The 17,582-nt window shown below is 32.6% G+C and overlaps 1 protein-coding gene across 1 annotated transcript; it reads right to left on the bottom strand.

The window, feature by feature from the left end:
* Positions 1-5,328: 5,328 nt before the first annotated feature.
* Positions 5,329-7,280, bottom strand: LOC118054435 (probable glycosyltransferase At5g03795). The gene is made up of 3 exons (XM_035066062.2): positions 6,784-7,280; positions 6,344-6,696; positions 5,329-6,150 (listed from the first exon to the last, which is right to left on the bottom strand). Exons 1-3 carry the CDS (start codon positions 7,271-7,273, stop codon positions 5,488-5,490), a joined length of 1,506 nt encoding a protein of 501 aa, XP_034921953.1. The 5' UTR covers positions 7,274-7,280; the 3' UTR covers positions 5,329-5,487.
* Positions 7,281-17,582: the final 10,302 nt, after the last annotated feature.

The raw sequence follows: 17,582 nt of genomic DNA, 5'->3' as shown, positions 1-17,582 counted from the left end.
CCACTTTAGATGTCATTAGCCATAGTTAATCAATCATTCATCCCAGCCTTTAATGCAGATGTCATTAGCCGAAGCTAATCAATCAATTGTCTCGGTCATCCATTTGGATGCCATTAGTCATAGCTAATCAATCATTTGTCACAGTCATTCATTTTGGATGACACTAACCGTAGCTAATCAATCATTTATCCCGGTCATTGCTCATCCCGGTCATCCGCTTAAGATACCATTAGCTGAAGCTAATCATCAACCAATCAAACGTTCTAGAGGCAGTTTATGAAATCACTATAACATGTAATATCCCTTGAATTGCTCATTCAAACGATTCATAACAACTTGACATTCACTGCAACATAATAGTTAACCCTTTGTGATACTTGTACGAGCGTTCTATAATAGTTTAACATTTAGTAACAAGATAATACGTCCTTTGTAATACACAAACAAACATTCCATAATAGTTTAACATTCAGTATAACACAACAATACACCCTTTGTATTACTTATCCAACCATTCATGAACATTAATGTTCAATACAATACAACAATAGATCCCTCATACTAATCATACAACCATTAGTGATAATTAACATTCAGTATAATACAACAGTAAATCTTTGCAGTACTCGTACAACCATTTGTGACAATTTCATTCAATATAATACAATGGTAGATCCTTCATAATACTTATATAACCATTTGTCAGAATTACATTCAATAAAATATAATAGTAGATCCTTCGTAATACTCATACAACCATTCATCACAAATACATTCAATAAAATACAATAGTAAATCCTTCGTAATATTCATACAACCATTCATCACAAATACATTCAATAAAATACAACAGTAGATCTTTCATAATACTCATACTACCATTCGCCAGAATTACATTCAATAAAATACAACAGTAGATCCATTGTAATACTCATACAACCATTCATCATAAATATATTCAATAAAATACAATAGTAGATCCTTTGTAAAACTCAAACTACCATTCATCAGTAGATGAAATTCATAATAGCCTAATAAACATCTTATAGTTGGTTTAATATTCATCACAACATAATAATATATCCACCTCAAATAGATCATTTCAGAACATTATCATTTTTTTCATTCTTCTAACATTCATCAAAAACTCAATCGACATTTTATAATCATTTCGACAATTATCAAGAATTTAATCAAACACTTCATTTGTAGTTTCATCATTGAACAAGGATTTAATAAAATATCACCATAAGTAAATCATTTCAAAACATAAACATTATACGAGAAAAAGGTGGAAACCACCTACCTGCTCCACTTGTGGGTTGCCCTTATCCTGTCGATGGCTCGATCCCGGCCACACCACCTTAAACATCAATGGTCATAACTTAGTACATTTGCATCCTTAAATCACATACATCCTCGTACTTATTTCAAGAGTTCATATGTTACAAGCATTTAAGTCATTTCTACCCGGGGGCTATTGTAGAAAAATTGGCAACGAAACTGATTTGTTCCTTGCCATACAGTTGGGCAGCGAAAACTGGTTCGTTGGAGGCTTCACACTTCGACAACGAAAACTGGTTCACTGCATGCACCTTAATTTCAGCAGCAAATGCTAATTTGCTGTAGCTAACTCGATTTTGGCAGTGAATCACACTTTCATTGCAAAAAACACAACTTCAACAAAAAACGCTGATTCATTGCGGAAAACACAACTTTGGTAACAAATGCTAATTTGCTGCAACCAACACACTTTCGATAGCAAATGCTAATTCGCTGTGAACAACAAATTCGACAGTAATCACCTAATTCATTGTGGACAACAGAAATTCAGCAGCGAAAACCTGATTCACTGCGGATAACACAATTTGGAAGCGAACACCTAATTCGCTGCGGACAACACAATTCAGCTGCAAACACCTCATTCACTACGGACCACATAAATTCGACTGTGAACACTTGATTCACTATGGACAACACAATTCAGCAGCGAAAACTCATTCGCTGTGGACAACATAATTCGGTAGCAAAACCGATTCGTTGCCAACACTCAATTCGACAGCGATAACTCATTCACTACAAACAACACAATTTAGCAACGAAACTGATTCACTGACGGCACACAATTCGATAATAAAAGCTTATTCGTTACAGACAACACAATTCGGCAACGAAAGCTCATTCGATGCCAACACCACAATTCGTTCTTTGGATCCAGCAGAATCATACAATTTTAGCATGAACGCATAAGCAAATTCAACTCCAGCACATACTTTTTCATTAGATTCTTGTTTCAACTGTAGCATGCTTTCAAGGTTACAAACACACACAATCCTGCACATAACCTTACTCTAAGCTTGTTATCACATAATTTCATCAAACACAATAAGAAATCAAGTCAATAGCACTAACATGTTTTTTGTTTTGACTTTAGCATGGTATGAGGTTCTAACAAGGTTATAATTCCTGCTTTTCTTCTTATAGTGTTTGCATTCTATCATCCCTCACCAAGGTTGGTCTTCCACCTCAATTTGGGTATTTAAATTATCCATTTCCTTCGTTAAGTTTTCTAGAATATGGCCTCCCATTCACCCCTATTTTACATGTATTCTTCAGCCCAGTTTTACTTAACAGCTGGTGTAAAGATTCTAGGTCATCTACTTGGGGTTTTTCTTCATCATTTTAATTCTTAAGTCTCCAGAACAAGTGAGAAGAGAGGTCTGGTTCATACCTTACTGTTTTCGATAGTTTTAGGAAAGGATTCAACAAGTTTTTCTCCCCCTCTAGTCACAGTCTTCTTCTTCTTCTTCTTCTTCTTCTTTCGCTTCTTCCCCTCTTCTCACAATTTTTCTCTTCTTTTTCCTTTATTTAGTCGTTTGTTACACTCCCTCTCCCTATATAGTTTCGGCCATTTATGTTTTTCTCTAACTCTCTTTTCCTCTCTAACACTCTAGGGATGTGCATACAACTGGTTGCTAGGTTTTCTTCTTGGGAAAGCGGTGGCTACAATGGTGTTTGTTGGTCGGCTTTTGGGGAGAAGTCTATACTTCTTCTCCTTCCATGCCTTCGGCCACCTTTGTTTTTCCTTAATCCTCCCTTCTTCTCCCATGTTCCAAGGAGATGCATGCAGTTGGGTTTGCTGGTTTTGCTTTGGGAAAAGAGTTTGTTGCAGCCAAGGCTGCTGGCTGGCTATTTTTTAGGAAAGGAAGAAGGCAAGAGCATGCAACCTGTTTTGGAAAAAGTGCCCCTTTCTCTCTCCTTGCTGCATTTATACCCTTCTTAAATGCAAAAGGGTGTTTTGTAGGTTGGATAAGGTTGTTCCCATCACTATTTTGGGTTAATCTAAAGCTGGTCATATCCTCTATTGTTCTCATCTAGAATAGTCCGATCCAATATAAATTTTTGTTGGATTTTTCAGCGTCACTGCCGATTAATAAATTAGTAGCCACAAATTGTGTCGTTGTCGATTAAGAAATCATCAGCGAAAACTGTGCCACTACCAATTCATAAATCGGTAACCAGACTATGCCACTACCGATTCAAAAATCGGTAGCCACAAACTGTGTTGTTGTTGATTTAGAAATCATCAGTGAAAATTATGCCACTGCCGATTCATAAATAGGTAGCCAAACTATGCCGCTGTCGATTTAGAAATCGGCAGCCAAAAGCTTTGCCGCTACCAATTCTGAAATAAACAGCAAAACTACGTCGCTGTCGATTTAGAAATCGACAGCCTCAAACTATACCGCTACTAATTTTGAAATTGACAACCAAGTACTGCATCGCTGCCTATCCAAAAATCAGCAACCACAGCCTGTGTCGCTGTCAATCCAGAAATCATCAGTGAAAACAGTGCCACTGTCGATTCATAATCGATAGCCAAACTATGTCACTGCTGATTCAGAAATTGATAGCCAAATTGTGCCACTATTATTTTAGAAACCGGCAGCCAAAAGCTTTGCCGTTACCGATTCTGAAATCAGCAGCAAAACTCTTCGCTATCAATTCAGAAATTGACAGCCTCAAACTATACTGCTGCTGATTCTGAAATTGACAGCCACGTACTGTGTTGTTGCCTATCCAGAAATCAACAGCCACAAACTATATCATTTCCGATCCAGAAATTAGCAGCAAAGAATTATGCCACTGTCAATCCAGAAATCAGTAGCGACGATGGAGTCATTTTTTGCTTTAATTTTTGGGTGTTTACACAATATGAGAAATCTTGTCTAAGTATGATAGACTCGAAAAAGATATGTGGTTTATAGAACTATGGGAAAATGGGTTCATAGGCCATGCCTCGTGGTTTATACATAGGGGTGATGGACCTATTTATTATGAGTTAGACAAGGTTGTTAAACCTAGACCCATTAAACCTATCCATCACTAATTTTTATTACCATATTCTCCCTCATTTGAGTCTAACCAAGATGAATAATTACAAATTAATTATAACTAGAAAGTTTTGCTTAAAGTAAAAAAAATTAACTTAAAAATGATGAACCTGGGTCTCTAATTTTTAAACATCGATTTGTTGGTTCCTACCAGAACAATGCAAAATTATAGCCAATTCATTTTGAGAAATTATCAAGCAAGTTTAATTCACCACACGACACAAGACTATAGGGGAATCAATCTTGATAAACCTATTGATTTGAGTATACCTAAGTTTAGTTAAGTCTATTATAAATATTAAATGCTTGCATAATAAATGGGCCTAGTGTTTTCAAAGTCAACCGGTCATAGGTTAACCATATATGCAAGTATTGTACTTGGTCCCTCTACTTTTGGTCCATCTACTTTTAACTCTGAGTTACTTAGACTATTTTATAGTCTCAATTTCATTTTTACAACTCTATTTTGTATTCCAATTTACAATTGAAAGAGATCTTTAACACATATTTAAGCTCAAAAAAATCAAATTAATATTTTTTTAACACATATGCACTCTTGTATAAACACAAAAACTTCAATATCAAATACACATTTAACTTTTTATCTTAATATCATCCCCAACTACTAATTAAAGTTGTTATGTATAAATATAATCCTTTCATCAAATATAGTTGGTGATATTCTTTGACTATTGTTGATGAATAGACCAAATTATATATATATAAAATGAGTTGGGCTGATATTAGGATAAAAAATTAAAAAAAAAAAAAACCACAATGAAATTACATTAAAAATATGAGAATCAAATACACTATTTACTCTCGATCCTAATCCTATTTGCATTTGGCATTTGGGGATTTTATTTGGGGATTTTAGTTTGACATGTATAAGTTAATCCCAGAATCCAGTCAATTGCTCATTCATCCCCATCAATTGTAAAAATTACTTTTCTTATTCGAAAATTTATGAAGCTTATCAATTAGCTGCAAGTATACATTGCAAAAAAAAAAAAAAAATAACTTTTCCTAGAAAGAAAAGGATTAATTGATTGATTGTAAGTCTACTTGAAGATATCCTCTCTTTTTTTAGTATTTAATCATGAAATCGAATGTTCAACCTCCGAAGCCAAATAGAGTGGATAGTCATGTGAAACTCATCAAATCTCTTGGGAAGTCCATTCAGAACAAAATGCCTTTGCACCTGCTTCACTCTCCTTTGCATTCTCAAATATTGTCTTTGAGATATCCCCATTAATATATCTTTGATTTTTGGAATGTCTTTCACCTGCACTTGTATAGAAAATGCCTTCCAATTAAGCACATCACTGAATGGTGGTACATAACCATCTGAAATCAACACAGGAACACATTCTGCATATATAGCTTCCACAATCCTTGGGCTGGCCACTTCATACCCGCTAGGGCATAAGCAAAACCTGTTGTTTTTCAACATGGAGTCATATGACATGCCATTTCGAAGTTGGTCGTGGACTTGCACATCTTGGTCTTTATCTTTCCATTGCTCAAGAAGAAGACGCCTAATGTGCCCATGAAGACGGCCAGCGAAGAATGCAAGAATCGATCGCCGAGATGGGGAGGGACCACCGACAAGCCCTGTGATTTCTCCTGTTCTTAGATGGATTTCTGGAAATGAGGCATCCTTTTTAGGGTTGAATCCTTCAGAAGTATTTGCATTACATAGAACTCTGATGGAATTGTTAAACAGATGGGGGACGTAAGAAGAAGTACGTGGTCCCTGCAAACAAAAAGACAATTAATCGATGAAAAAGGCATGATATGCTTTACAGCTCAAAGAAAGTAGGAATATTCCAGTTTTGGCCTAAAAGAAAATAAAAAGAATATTCGATGATCAATCATTCCCATAATATCTTATAAACCAAGCTAGTAACTTGGATTTTTACTGTAGCTTGTGGGGTGAGATCGCTTACCCAGTCATGGCAAGAGACAATGAAGTGATCTGCACCAAGGCTTCGATTCCAAAAGGGATATTTATCAGCAATGACGTTGATGTAGTCTACAACGGTGTTCCCAATGGCATCAATCTCATGGGATCCTGGCACGTATAGGTACTGAACCAACATGACCACACTAAATGGAAGAAAATAAACAAGAGCCTCATCAGGGTCTGTAGTTGTAAATGATTTTCCCCTCTCCAATTCATGAATAAACCTCCCTTCTGAGGAATATATACTCTTGCATGGACCGTCATGAAACATGGGAGGATCGCCTTCTTTGTATACGTATATTTTGAACAGCTTCTCCATCTCCAAGTAACTCCTACAACCAATTCAAAATATTGTCAGGCTTAGATTAATAAACAAGAAATTAAGAGAAGGAAGTCGGAAATGAATTCGTTCTATATTTATACCGATAGCATTCGCATTCCTATATATTGGACCTCTGGGCACATAGTCTGGATCCTCGTAGATTGATGTTAAGTTCCGAACTCGAGCAGCTTCTCTTATGGAAGACCTGATTTTAGCCAACTTTGCTTCCATTTTCTCTAACTTGCTGTGTCTCTTAACAACTCCTCTGGCAACAGCACCTTCATCACTAGATTCTCTAAGACTCGACGTGGCTTGATCATCTGGATAGAGGGAATTGGAAGTGGAAGTATTATAACTTACAACAGAGGCTTCAGATTGTGCAAGAGAAGCGAAGGTATAGGAGTTATCAAAGAAACCAACTCTCCATGTCAATGGAGAAGGCATGGAATATTTAGACCAAGAAGAGGTCTTAAGACAGCTTGTAAAAATGAATACTGATATCACAATCAAAGGTAAAACAACCAACAGGACCAAAAAAGGAGAAGACCCCAGCGATGAGAAAAGTGACTTGCTATTAGGATATTTCCTCATGATCTGATCTCTCTTCAAAAACTTCAGTATGGCTTTCTTCTCGGTTTCAACGCCACTTGTAGCAGTACATGGCTAGAATATTCATTACTTGACTTGTAGATGTAGTTATTCCTTGCTGCACATCAACACTATTCTATAACCGTATATCTACTGGATCAGTAATGCTATCAACCAAAAGGGGCGGTTTCAGTGCGGCTATAGCAGCTTTTCAAAAGCACTTTGGCCATGGATTCGACCTTCAAGTTCACGTCTTCTTCTAAATTCGACCTGGCTTGCTCTACCTCCAAGGTAATTTTTAACATGTGTGTGTGGTCATTTCGATTATTTTTTTTATCAGGAAATGGCTAAGTTTGGCCCTTGAACAATAAACAAAAGAAAGGATATCCCTTAATTAATTACGAAATGTGATCAAACACCACAAGATTTTACGAATAGAGATTTATAGTTAGCAACGCAGAAATATATATTTTATAGATTATCATTTTATCTTTTCTGCTGCCTGATATATAATTGCAAGCAGACCACATGGAAAGAACTTAACATGATTTGAAACCAATTATAAAGTAACACAATTTTGAGTAAAATATAATTGAGTTTCATTGATATATTGAATTCACTTTATTTTCAGGTGATGATGTCTAAAAATTCTCAAGAGCTTATGAATAAAGCTCCTGTGAATGGATAAATTGGTTGATTACTTGGTTCTTGCAATTGCTCCATTCTTCTTAGTCAAAATAACCTAAATGGGTGTAGCTTGATGTGATTGATCATGTATTTGTAAGAGGTTCTCTATGGTGGGTTAGTGAAATCTCAGATGTTTAATTAAGTATCTTGTAAATAAATAATGCAATGATATTTTAAAGAGAGATACTCTAAAAATATATATGTAGTAGAGAATAAATAGTGTCCACCTTTTACCTAGGTGGTTCAAATGGTAATTATAATCCCTAAACCTTGTCATTTTGTTAGAGTGAAGAGGTTAGAGAGTCTTTTCCCCTTGATAATATTAATGAGAAATAAATATCTCTTACGCAATAATAAATAAAAGAAAAATATTTCTTACACAATTAATGAGAAATAAATATTACTTACATAATATTAATAGCGATGAAAATATGGTAAGCATTTAAAAGACTTTTACACGCCTAGGGATGTAGGGAGATGAATATCATTAACATTAACATTTTATGTTAAAAGTCACAAGAATAAACAAATCAAGTCTTATAACCTAATATAAGGCCTATAATGATCACCAGACCCATACTTATTTGGGCTTGGCACGATGCCAAGCCCACGGGCGATGGGTCTAGCAACTCACTTGACTTATATTTGCTTGAGCTCAACGCATTGTTGAATCCAAGGATGTTGGGACTGTCTGTTTGCCAAACCCATGACTATTTGGGCTCAGCATATAATTGAACCCAAGAACATCAACTTGTCAAGAGGAATTCATAAGGATTGTAGTGTTGTTTTTCATCTTGTCCTCATACCTGACTTCGTTGGTGTCTTCCCTATTAAAGTTGTAGCTGCCTAACATATAGAATACAATGCTAAGGAGCTTGACCTTAATGTTTAAGCCTTAGCTCCCTAATTTAACTTGGCTTTATTAACAACCTCGATCTTATGGGGTTTTGCATTTTATAATGAATATTGAAATTTTATTCATTTACATGGTATTTTCTCCGATAAACAATTTTTGTTAGACTTGTTTGGTTTGGATGGGTCCATCGCCCATAGTAAAATTCTCATACTAGGTCTAATGCCAATACTTATAAATATTTTTAGGAGGAAATCCTAGATGGGTCCAATTCCTATACTTGGTAAAAATAAAGGAGCATGTATATGACTATACTTGGTAAAAATAAAGGAGTATGTATATGTCTAATGCCCATTAAACATTTTTATGAGTAACTCCTTTAAACAGTCTATATGAGTCCAACACTTACACTTAGCATAATTTATGTTTAGACTTATTGAAGTCTAAAGGTCTTTCATACAATCTAAATGGGTCCAATTTCCACATACTAATGGTGATTATGATAGGAAACGATAAAAGCATTTTCTATAAAACATCTATTGGTAGTCTAGATGGGTCCAACAACTATAGATTGATTATATTTCATAGTGATTTATAGGAACTCAAAATATTGGTTCCTAGTGGTGGCTCCTTGAGTCGAACCTAGAGTGAGATCTAGGTTTTAGTTAGCCTTGATAGTATATACTTCTCCTTAGGACAGGGGTCCTATTGCTTTGTTGAGGTTGGTCATCCCAGGCTATCATGGAGGATGGTTTTATTACACTAGGTAGATCTTATATTCATCCCTTAAAGACTGATGATATTACAGTGGAAAAACTAAGTCAATCCTTTAGAGAATTGTTTTATTACAATAAGGAGGCCTTAGATCCATTCATTAAATATTGGTGCTATTTATTAGAGAGGCCAAGTCAATCCCTTATATAATGGTATGGTGTTATTGTACTAGGAAAGCCTCAAATCCATCCCTTGGAGATTAGTGTTTTTGCACTAGAAAGACCAATTTAATCCCATAGAGAATGGTGTTATAGCACTAGGGAGGCCTCAAAACCATCCATTAGAGAATGGTGTTATTGCACTGTAAAGGCCTCAAATCCATCCCTTAAAGATCGGTATTATTACACTAAGAAGACCAAGTCAATCCTTTGAAAAATGGTTTTATAGCACTAGGGAGGCCTCAAATCCATCCATTAGAGAATGGTGTTATTGCTCTGTAAAGGCCTCAAATCCATCCCTTAAAGATTAGTGTTATTGCACTAAGAAGACCAAGTCAATCCTTTGAAGAATGGTGTTATTACACTAGGGAGGCTTACATCCATCCCTTGGAGATTGGTGTTATTGCACTAGGAAGACCAAGTCGATCCCTTTGAGAATGGTGTTAATACACTAAAGAGGCCTCATATCCATCCTTTAAAAAATAGTATTATTGTTCTAGAGAGACCTCAAATCCATCTCTTGGACATTGGTGTCATTGCACTAGAAAGATGAAATGTTATTACACTAAGAATGATGTTATTGCACTAGGAATGCCTCATATACATCTCTTAAAGATTAGTGAAATGCCATTAGACATCATCTAGAGAAAATGAAAATATATGGTCATTTTGAATAAGTCATTCATATATTAGAAACTTGCATTCTTATTCTCATTAACTATGATATATTTTAAAATGATTAGAGTGTCAAGCGTGAAGGAGACTCTTTTCTTCCATATCTTGTAGATGATAGGTGTTTGCCTTTACCACTCTTGTGACTTTGAACAAAACATTATATTTTGGGGTCAACTTACCTGTGAGGACTCATAGTTAACTCTCAACATCATTTCCTTTAGAATTGAAAGATTTATCGACATATAATTCTTAATGTAGGATTAATTGTACAGATTCTGGTGGGATCTCAGCTTCGATGAAAGAGATTAATTGCCCAACCATTGGTACAAGCTTGTCTTGGACTTTATTCTTAAAAGAACATTTGTCTATATAGTCTTTTAATGCTTATCCAATAATAGTTGGTTTTGGCTAGTACAAAAGTCCATGTTCTCCTTACTCAATTTCCTACCTCACTAGTCATACAGACAGGTTTGGTTTGTGGAGAATATGTCACAAAAGTTAGTTTGTTATCATTGCCATTTTCTTCAAGTATCTTAATTATATATCTTATAAGGTTCATCTAGAATAATAGATTGGGCATTGTACATTGTTTTCTTCTTTGGCCAAAATTGCACTAATTATTTTATCAGAAACCCCTAAGTAGAGAAACAATATTTCATTTTCCCTTGGATTGTTGCCAAAGATCCTTCATATATTTTATGGTTTGAACCAACATTTCATTTGTACTTGTTGAATGCCTTCTAAAATCTCGATGCTTCAACTGCATTCATGAAGTTGACAAACGAATAACCCAAATTTGCTCGTCTCACAAAGTTCGTGGACAAGTAGTAAAAATCATACTCTGACTTAGAAAGATCAAATTGTTGTATAACCTTTTTTATTTCTCTCAAATTGTGCACATCTAGTATTCACAATAAATTATGCCTTACAAGATGATTTGGAACATTTTTTTATCATTAAAATAATTTTTCTAGATAAAGAAGCTTTATAGTAACATCAACAAGAGCAAAAGAAAGTACACAATCCTCCTCCTGATTGAGTAACGTTAAAGAGTTCTATAAAGCCCCTACTAACTGATATATTGGTGTTAAAATGTGAAACAAGTTTAGCATAGAGGTCGCTAAAACCTATAATAGAGCTTGACTTCAAGTTATTGTTAGGAGTTGTTGAAGCTTTATCATTGGGCTTAAGTTGCTAGCGCTGCCTTAATGAGCAATTAGACCTAATTAAAGAGTTGTTGAAGCTATTATGGATCAAATGTGCTAATGATTGTAAGGAGGTCTGTGACATATTGCATCATAAGTGTATTGTGATTGTCTATCATGGACTAACTTGGAAAGGTCAAGAACCAAACCCTGAAAAGAGTTGATGGCTTTTTAATGATGTTCCCCATAGACAACACCAATTGATAATGTCTCAAAAAAAACCAAGAAGCTTAGGAACAAGGCTCTTGTAAATGAATAAATTGGTTAATCACTTGGTTCTTACAATTGTTCTACTCTCATTGGCTAAAATAACCTAAATAGGTGTAGCTTGATATAGATGGTCATACACCTGCAAAAGATCCCCTATGATAGGTTAGAGGAATCTTAAATGCTTAAGAAAGTATCTTTGTATAAAGATAAACCAATGATGTTATAGAGAGAGATGCTCTAAAAATATATATGCAGTAGATAATTGAGATTGTTCATCTTTTACCTCGATGGTTCGAGGGATTTTTATATCTCTTGTACCTTGTTGTTTTGGTAAAGTGGAGGGGTTGGAGAGTTATTTCATCTTAATAACAATAATGAGGGATAAATATCTCTTATACAACATTACATGAAGGACAAATATCTCTTACACAATATTAATGAGGGATAAATATCTCTTATACAACATTACATGAAGGACAAATATCTCTTACACAATATTAATGGCAAAAAAAATATGGTAGGCTCTTATAAGAATTTTATACATCGAGGGGTGTAGGGAAATGAATATCACCAGAGCCATGTCCGCCTAAGCTTAGCATATGGCTGAATCTAAGGATGTTGAGTCTAATAGCTTGTAATACTAATGTCATCGAAACCTGACATTCTATCAAACCCTAGAGATGTTGGGTATAGACAGAAAACAAACACGAATATTAATTTGACATTATCCTAATTTGGACCTTTTAATCAATTACTACTAATTTTTAAGAATATGTTAATCTATCAACAGTAAATTAGCATCATTCAGAAACAAAATTAAATGAGTGTAATTTGTTAAATTTCGATATGTAAATAATCCATTCCTATTAAAAAAAAAAAAAGATACGGTATTTTTTTGTTATTCCATGTTGGGACGAACCTTGCAATTCAACTGTCAAATTCAAGCAAAATAGAGCTGTATATTTTTTAGCTCTGAATTCCAACTTATATGATTTTTAATTCATTTCAAGACTATTGTGTTCTACTATCTTCGATCAATTTATATGTACTCAAATTTTCTGAAAAATAATATTAAAAAAAAATGAAAACAATCAAATGATAAAAGATGTTGAATTCAATTAAAGTTCCAAGACGTGGAGAACCGGTAGTCCTAACTTAGAATAGTCCTAATTGATTACTGTGGCTCCTATTAAAATTCGATGGCACTAATTAAAATGCAATCTTCATTAGTAACTGTGAATGCTTTTTTCAAACTAGTTTCACTAACGGCACAACTATGGTTGATTACCTCCCAAGAGCCTAGGACTTTGGACACACCATAAATAATATAATATTTGATACTAACTTTATGCTTTGGAATGGTCAAATGATCAATGTATCATCGTTCAATGCCCAAAAAAAAAAACATGAATCCTAGTTTTCTAACACAAATATTTTCACTTATTTGATTCGCCCGTTGTTGCAAGTTATCATTAAAAAAAAAATTAAGTATATTATGCTACTTTAAAAAAAATAATAAGTATAAATTAGAAAGCTCATACAAGCATCTAATCAAACACATTAATAATCATTTATGTTAATAAATAAATAAATTATTAACAATAACCTAAAAAGAAATTAGAAAAATTAAAAGTGGTATGTTTACCAAGATATTTAATACGGTCATTTAACTAATTGTGTTTAATGAAATTACTTATAAAATCAATCTATAAAAGAAATCAACAAACTTATAAAGTTTATTAAATAAAATAAAACGAAAACAATTATATGCGAGGCTGCTAATATTAAAAATATTGTAAAAAAATAAATGATTTTATTTTTAAAAATAATTTTATTCTGTATAAAATATAAAAAAATTATAGACGAATCACACTAATCTAAAAAAAAACTAAAAACACTAAATATAATTAAAAATAATAATTGTTATTTCAAAAAGGCTAAATAAACCAAAACAAATCACAGAGAAAAGATATTAATCAAAACATAAATGCAAAAATTAGTTTTAAAAATACATATAAAAAATAGTAATTTAAAAAAAATATTAAAAGAAAGAAAGAAAAAAAGAATAAGGCCACGCGTTGTGGGCCAGGTAAGCCAGGTTGAGCGCCTAGCCCATAAAGAAAAGGTTTGCACACAAGCCTGCAAGTCTAGGCCCACGTGCATGGGCTTTTTTTTTTAAGTTCGCGTCATCCATCTCATTCTTTGCCAATAAAAAGAAGACACGTTGTCGAAATGAGGCACTAGTGTTTTCAACCCACTTTTCACCCAAAACATCTAGGAAACACCTTTGGAACCTTGTCTAACCAATTCCTGGTCTCTAAAAATACAAAAACACCATCATAAAACTCATAATCAACCTGAAATCAAAATTCTTCCAGAGCTCATAACTATAATTTTTTTGATGTTCCTAAGGTAAGAAAACACTTAATCTTAACTCTCTTCATTATATGAAACCATTTGACATAAAAATCAACTGTTTTAGTGGTTGAAATTGTCACCAATAACTTTCTCTCTCTAAGCTAGAATACGGCAACCACTTCACTCCCCTCCACTGTAAAATGACTATAAAGAGGAAAATGAAGCATGGTACCAAAATATAATATTTATAAATTATAAGGATCGCTTACCTAATAGTTTAAAAAGATAGAGGACTAAAATGAATTTTTCAAACAAATTGCAAAGTTAAGCCCTCTATCTTTCAATTCAATCCCCCCCCCAACCAAAAAAAAAAAAAGCAATTGTGCTCCAATTTGAGCTAAAAATAGCTCAATTGTGCAAAAGAAAAATTCGATGATTAAATTGAAATTTTTCAAAAATTTCTCTATTGTAATTATGAAGTCTTATATATATATATATATATATATATATATATATATATATATATATATATATATAACTACCAAAAAATATTCAGAGGTGAAGTAGAATAATTCGGCCAAGATTTTATAAATTTCTAATGTTGTTTGAAATTGTTGTTAAAGAATAATTTTAATGTGGAAACTAAAAGAATGAGTATAAACATAAAGAAAATGAGCATATTTATATTCATATGTGGAATTTGTTTGAATGAGAATAGAATTTGGATATGCTTGATGGTTACATTTCTGAAAATAATTGTAACTATAATGGTATGGGGGAAGTTGACGAGTCAGAGAGCTAATCAAAAGTGATAGTACGAGCACAGGTGCCAGGTAAGAGTTAATCTCACACTCATGTTTTTGTTCATATTACAGTTTTAAATGTTAGTCAATGTTAAATACTAAAAGGGTTGTATATGTCTATGTTAAGAATGATGTTCTGAAATTGACTAGCATCTGAAGGGTACTAGAGGCACCAGTGAATCTGAAGACCAGGATTGAAATATATATATATATTGATTTTACATTCTAATCATAATGGATAAAATAAATCGATAAACTGAAATTAAAAAGGTGGAGATGTTACATATTATTTTGCCCTTCCATTAAGTGAAAAAAACAATAAGCTTAATATAGGGGTAATTTGGTCTTTTTTATATGATCCATTAGTCATTATGGGATTGCTAGGGGATAATGTGGTCTTTTTTATTTTTTAAATGCATAGTATAAAGACTATATTACTTTAAAAAAAAAAATTTAAAAGGTTGATCGGATGCAATTACGTATTTTTCTCTTTTATATGCACAGTGTAAAAACTATATTACTCTTACAGGCAAAATTATTAAAAGGTTGACAAGAGGTTGTTCAATCTCATTACATTTTTGAAGCACGTTGTAAAGACTATATTACCCTTAAAAGCAAAATTTAGCACGCTTGCATCCAATGATTTCTTTTGTATTTTTAAAATAGTTTTTTTTTTAGTTATTAATAAATTGATTTGGGGCGATTTGGTCTTTTAACAATCATGAATATTATTTCCGTGAAAAACATTATTTATGCGTGCACCGCACGTGCCACCGAGTGGGCACCACTTATACCTTTCAAGTAGTGAATATAACGCCTTCTAGGGCAACGTTTGAAGCGTCTTGTCATGCACTTTCTGTTGGGGCTACTTGTGCACATGGAGGAGCAATGACTGAGTTCTTGTGATTTTTTTTCTTCTGCTCCCTCTTTTTTCTCTCTTTTCCTGGCCAAAATATAAAGGTATCCTTTTATTTTTTTTATATATCTAATTTGGTCCTTATTCTTTTTATTTCTATTTGTTCTGTATTTTTTTATTGATATTTTTCTTCAATTTCTTCCTCATCATTTGATTTCATTTAATCTATATATCAAATTATCTCATTATTTTTATTGCTATTTAGTTTTTTTTTTTCCTTCTCCTAATTGAGTTTTGTTTTCAATGTTATCTATCAGCATTTGATTTCAAATTTTTTTATATCAAATTTAATTCTTATTATTTTATTACTATTTCTTTTGTATATATTGGATCTTTTATATTGTATTTTATTTCAATTTTATCTCTTATTATTTCATTGATTTTGAATGTTTTTGCATTATTTTTAAGGATTTGCCTTCTATAGGGTTGGTTCTAGGCTCATGACTAGAGTAATTAGTTTCGAAGGTTAACATGGGTTAATTTTGGTCCTTTTTTGTTTTTTTTCGCATTTGATTTATTGGGAATTGATCTTCGTGTTTTTCTCACTTTTCTTTCTAAGAGGTTATCCTAATCTTATGCCTAAGATCGCAGGGTTAGCGAATTAACCCGGATTGACTCAGATTTTTTATTATTATTTTTTAATTAAACTTTTTTTTTCAGATTCACCCTTCAACATTAGGTAATTTGAAAATTGAGCTTCATGATATTATTCAATTTGCTTTCAACAAGCTTTATTTTTTTTATACGTTGACAATGTTTTGTTCATTTATTTATTATTATTATATTTTTTTTTATTTAAATTATGTAAATTAGATAAACTTATTAAATCTAGTCGGATAATGACATGGGCCTAGATTTTTTTTTAAAACACTTAAATCATTTTAACATTTATTTTTAAGTTGAAAAAAATTAGTTTGGCCTGCACTAAGAGATTTTGAACAACTTCTCCATTATATGCAAGCAGATTCAAGGTTGTCAATTCCGTTCCGTTTTGTCCGGAATGGCCGAAACATTTCATACCAATTCAAAAAACAAAACAAAACGGAACAATTTTCATCTCATTTCAAATCTCGGTCCGTTCCGAATTTTTCAGCTAAATTCCATCCAGAATATTCCGGTTTAATTCCACTTATTCCGTTTCGGTCTTGAAAAACCATTAAATCAAATTGAATTTGGTTCAATTTAATTAATTAAATCATCCAAGTATAAAAGGCTCTTTTTCATTACTATTTTCATTAATAATTATATTAATTTTTTAAAATTAGATATATCACTAATATATATGGTTTATATTCATATTGTTTTTTTTCAAGTTTGTACTTTGTAGGAATTTGAGCAAAATAATGGATGTTTTAGATCTCATTAACCTTGATAACATTGACCTAGTTTTATATTTAAAATATTTGTGTTAAAATATTTTAATTTCATAATATTTTGATATTTTGTTTAAGTTGAATTACTTTAAGTTAAAGATCTATTTAATCTTGCCCATTTAGAAATATTTTAAATTTTAAAATTATATTTGTTTGAAATTGTGTTTGTATTGTATAATTTATAATTAATTTATCTTGAATTTAAATTTTATATATATATATATACACACCCACATCAAAATATTCTAAAACTAAAATATTTTATTTTAATTAAAAAAATAAAATATCTATCATAATGAA

Source organism: Populus alba, chromosome 14, assembly GCF_005239225.2.
Source record: "Populus alba chromosome 14, ASM523922v2, whole genome shotgun sequence".
NCBI classification, from domain to species: Eukaryota; Viridiplantae; Streptophyta; class Magnoliopsida; order Malpighiales; family Salicaceae; genus Populus; species Populus alba.
The sequence above is the reverse complement of the archived record's forward strand: the minus strand, read 5'-3'. Positions and strand labels throughout refer to the sequence as shown.